The sequence below is a fragment of the Grammomys surdaster genome, unplaced genomic scaffold (genome assembly GCF_004785775.1).
Source record: "Grammomys surdaster isolate TR1022 unplaced genomic scaffold, NIH_TR_1.0 1089, whole genome shotgun sequence".
In the NCBI taxonomy this organism is placed as follows: domain Eukaryota; kingdom Metazoa; phylum Chordata; class Mammalia; order Rodentia; family Muridae; genus Grammomys; species Grammomys surdaster.
The window spans coordinates 625,739-630,890 of NW_021605508.1; the positions used below are offsets into that span (position 1 = coordinate 625,739).

Here is a 5,152-nt window from a genome sequence, read left to right on the forward strand (position 1 = left end):
GTTCAGAACTCACATGTAAAACCAGTAGTTAGACGAAAGTGGAATCTGTAATGTTTCCTCCAGGATAACCTCCTAAATGACACCAAGCTTCCAATATATGGTGTCTCTCCAAGATGTTTCTTTCTTTTTCTTTGTTTTAGAATTATTTATTTATTTAACACATGTGTGCCAACTTTAGCTGTCTTCAGACAATCAAGAGGGTTCATCAATCCAATTACACATGATTGTAAGCTGCAATGTAGTTGCTGGGAATTGAACTCAGGACCTCTGGAAGAGCAGTCAGTGCTCTTTACCACTGAGCCATCTCTCCAGCTCCTGAAAACAAAGTATTCTTAAAACTTATTTTGATGATTTTTTTTTGAGTGTTTGTCTATTTTATTTCTGTGTTCAATATACATAGGATTATTGCATTAGTAATACATAAATAATTAAATAATTAGACCCCTAAAATTCATACAACACATTTAGCTATTTCCTTTTATTTATTTTAGTGGAATTCCTGTCATTTAATCAACTTCAAGTAAGTATGTTAGTTTTATGGTAAAATAGAATTTTTTTTTAATTTTTTTATTGGATGTTTTATTTACATTTCATATGTTGTCCCCTTACCCCATCCCCCACCCACCCAGGAACCCCCAATCCCCTCACACCTCCTCCTTCTTCTTTGTGGATGTAACCTCTATCTACCCCCCCACTCCCACCTCCCCACCCTCAAAACTCCCACCCCCTGGGGCGTCCAGCCTTCATGAGGTCAAGGATCTCATCTTCCACCTGTGCCCAGCAGGGCCCTCCACTCTTATATATTCAGCTAAGGCCCTGGATCCCTCCATAAGTGCTCCCAGGCTGGTGGTTAAATTTTATAAACAATGTTCAGTGCCTGGGGATTCCAGAAGAGGACATTGCACCCTGGAATCTAGAGTCATACCCTGTGGTTAACTCATGTGTGGAGGTGTTTGGACTTCAATGTTTCTCTATGTGAGAGGAGTGCACATTCCCAACTACTGATCGTTCTTCCTAGAACTAAAGAGATCAGTGTCCATGTTGATTCTTTCATATTCATAGAGGTGAATTCTATCAGCAATGTGTAGAAACATACAAACAATTTATATGAAACATAAGAAATTGAAAAAGTCAAATATAAATTATATATTCCAAAAAACATTTTGTTTGTGAAATGAAAGGGTTTAAAATGATGTGCACATTAATGTCAAACTTTCCCCCATGTTTTTGTCTGATACAGGAGGGGATGGAGAAGGCATGTTTGAGCCTCATTACATTACTTTTTATTTTGAAAATGTATGCAGATCTATGTCCAAAGTTGAAAAATAAACTTGAGCCATACGTTGGCACTTGTATATTGAAATGTGTTATAGATATATGCCTGCACTTAAACTATGAGTATAACAAAGGAAGGAAGACACAATGTCACATATCCACAAGGAGAACGGAAAGTGCAGAGTGTAATTCTACATTCCATTTTTTAAAAAATGGGGTAGAAAGTAGAATGCAAAAACTCAAGGATACAAAATACAAGTACAGAAACCAATAAATGCTTAATGTAATGTCAACCAAAAAATGTGAAAACACAACACCAAGAGCACACTGAACTTGAAACCTAAAACTTGCCAGGCAATGGTGGCACACACTTTTAATCCCAGCACTTGGGAGGCAGAGGCAGGTGGATTTCTGAGTTCAAGGCCAATCTGGTCTACAGAGTGAGTTCCAAGACAGCCAGGGCTACACAGAGAAACCCTGTATCGAAAAACCAAAAAAAAAAAAAAAAAAAAAAAAACAACTAAAACTTACCTAGTTTTTCATTAGTCTTTGTAATTTAATTCAGTTACACTTGCATACAAAATGGCACGCACAATTACATTTGTGTATCCATGTATATGTGTGTGTGAACACATTTACCTGCATGCACACTGATACCTTGCTTACCTGCAGAAGCCTCTCCAATGCCATGATATTACTATAATTATGCTCAAAGTTCTGTCAGAATGAATGAATAACCATGAAAATCTGACAAGAAGCTCTCAATTCTGTTCTTGGTCAGAAGGCTTGGGGAAGTGTCTATTCCTTTTCAAGTAACTGGATGCCCAATACTCTTGGCTCATGAGAAGAAAGGGACAAACAGTGGGGAAAAGCAGAGCGGACATTTCAGAAAAATTTACCAGAGACCAGCTGGGATTATACGTGATGGATACAAATGATTGACAAAGGGAAGAAATTGTGTAAAAGGAGACAAAAGTACTGACCAGGAGAAGGATGGTTTTAGTGGCTCTGGACTCAGGGGAGGATCCAGAAGAAACATTGGTTCTTGACATGTATTTCATCATCTGCTTGTGCCTGTACAGTGTGAGAACCATGGAGCCACTGGCCCATAGCATGAGCCCCAGCAAAACTATATCAGGACCTGATAGTAATAGTGCATTAAGGATGTCACTGGTTGGATCTTGCCGGACAGAAGAGCAGTATATAAAAGCTTTACGGTTTGTGGTGCTTTCATTGTCATGTTTTGCCCTCATGTGGACAAAAAATATGCTGCTTATAAATAAATGAACTACCAAGTTGAGGTACAAGGAGAAACAAATGCACTTGTGTGTTCTTACCATAAAATATGAATACCTGGATTTCCTGTAGCTGATGATTACAGCCTGAAACACACTAAGAAAAGAGGTGCTGCCAATACAAGCACCCCTAGCTACTCTGTGTATAGAAGGAACTAATTTGCATCCAATATCATTGAAAATGTCTTTAAACCCAAAAAAGGATATTGTCTTGGGCACACCTTTACACAGTACAGTTAAGATATTGGCTACAATCAAGTGCATCAGAATCCATTCAGTAGACCTTAACCTATATCTTGTTAGGTAAATATATATATAGTGGTATAGAAGAATAAAATTCCCTAGAACTCCACTTATAGTCAGAGAGAAGAAAGTCATTCCTAGAAGCAACTCATTGGTTTCCATGTTGCCCATTCTTGGTCTCAAGCTGAGGACCCTGTATGGCAAGGTGAAGCTGTAGACACAGTCACCATTCTCTCTTCCCACTGAATTCACTAGATATATTCAACATGTAGGCTATCTACCACTTTGGCATAATTTCTACACATAAAAGTGATTGAATGAGACCTCAAAGCATTTGGATATCTCTAGGTTCACACTTTGTGAAATGTGTGAAAAACTAACAATGCCTCATTAACAGGACAAGCAGAAAAATATCTGTAAGAGTACTGGCTCATGTCTGAAATAAAGCAATAACCCCACCAAATCAACTAGCCAGTATTCACATGGCATACATTTAACTCTGGGAAATAAACACAAATCCATGTAAAGTAAAGTAATAGGGCAACCAAGTTATTATTAAGAGAAGATCACATATTAACTTTGTATTACCAAGTGCTGTGACATTATGATTAAGGATACAACAGTTGACTTTTGTAATTTTAGGCTATATTACCCACCAGCATTGTGATGATATTAGCTTCAAACATTAACACAGGTGAGAAAAGATTAGTACAACAATAGACATTAATGTTTAAAGTATTTAGGTTCAGAGGGAAAGTTTGTAGTGAGAAAACAATATTCTACAGAACTCGTCTATGAGGCCAGTTTCTCTGCCTTTAATTTCCTATACAAGTAATAAGGAATCTTATATTTAATGACAATGTATTCCCTATATGCAAAAATATTTAAATCTAGTAGTTAAAGTGAGAAAGAAATAAATGCCTTCGTTTATAAGACCTTTCTATATGCACAGAAAAAAATGCTAGAATTCATTCAATTACTATAATTTTAAACTGATAGGAAATCTATTTTCATTAATCACATTCTCACTCTGGAACAGAGGAAAAAGTTTTGTTCCAATGAGGCCATCATTGATGTGCAATTCCTTGTAGAACTGATTGCTTTCTGGAACATACTTCACTCATTCCTTCAAACCTGAAGTAATAACAATTGTACCTGTAGAAGTCCTGAAAATGTACTATGCATATTACGTAGAATATCAGGTTTAACTGTGAGTTTACTGTCAGGGTACTTATATTTTAGTCTATTTTGTCTATAAAAATTATTTACAAATATTTCACAAAATAATTTATACATTTCCAAGTGCATAATGAAAGAATCTCTGCCACAAATATCGTGTGAATGAATCCTCCATCCAGACTTATGATCTAATCCATCGTTGTACAGAGTCACCACTGTGCAGAACAGCACAAAGAAAACTAAAACTAATAAACTTACTACAAAGATGTGCAGTGTCACTGACCTCAACGACCATCCTTTTCAGGTGTCCTAGTGAAATCTTTCATAAGGGAAAATGATTTCTTTCAGACAGGCATTTTTTTTTTTTAGGTTTTTCGAGACAGGGTTTCTCTTTATAGTCCTGGCTGTCCTGGAACTCACTCTGTAGACAAGGCTGGCTCCAAACTCAGAAATCCACCTGCCTCTGCCTCCCAAGTGCTGGGATTAAAGGCATGTGCCACCACTGCCCGTATCAGACAAACATTCTTAAGCACCAGATTCTTAACGAGTATGACAGCACAGATGGCACTGACAGTGAGGAATGGGCCAGGTTAGAAGTGGAATGCAGTGCTTGTAGCATTCATTTCTATCTGATTTCCATCCTGAGGAGTTTCTCTGTGTCTTATGTAGCTTTGCTTTTCATCCAGACTCAGTGCCATGTCTGAATGTCTGTTAGGATTACTTACCAAGACTCATATATTTCATCTTCTCTGCTCTCAGACTGCAGTCTGTTCCACTTTCTGCACCATATCTCTTCCTGGGATGCTGATATCAGTGCCCTGGCCACATAGTTCAAAAAGTCATCTGAAGGGAGGTACCAGGGCCTGAGATATGGATCTGTGATTCTGTGACCTCATCTCCCCTCAGACTTGCAATTATTTCACTTGAAGTAGCAATTGATAATCTATGTAGGCTTGACCAGGCAATAAATATGCTCTGAACTTTTCTCCCCTGTTGACAGTTCTCAACAAAGAAGTACAACTCTTGCTATCATGTGTTAAGGGAATATTTTGAAGTCAAGAATAGTTTTTATCTGCTCTGTTTTCTAGAGGCCATGGGATTTCACCTTCATGTTTCAGGAGATAATGTGGACCATGTGATGAGTGTAATTGAGCTATGTG

General features: G+C 37.7%; 1 protein-coding gene across 1 annotated transcript; it reads right to left on the minus strand.

Moving 5' to 3' along the window:
• Positions 1-2,036: 2,036 nt before the first annotated feature.
• On the minus strand, positions 2,037-3,059 carry LOC114634775 (vomeronasal type-1 receptor 4-like). Its single transcript, XM_028783363.1, has one exon. The coding sequence runs from the start codon at positions 2,982-2,984 to the stop codon at positions 2,037-2,039; it is 948 nt and encodes a 315-aa protein (XP_028639196.1). The 5' UTR covers positions 2,985-3,059.
• Positions 3,060-5,152: the final 2,093 nt, after the last annotated feature.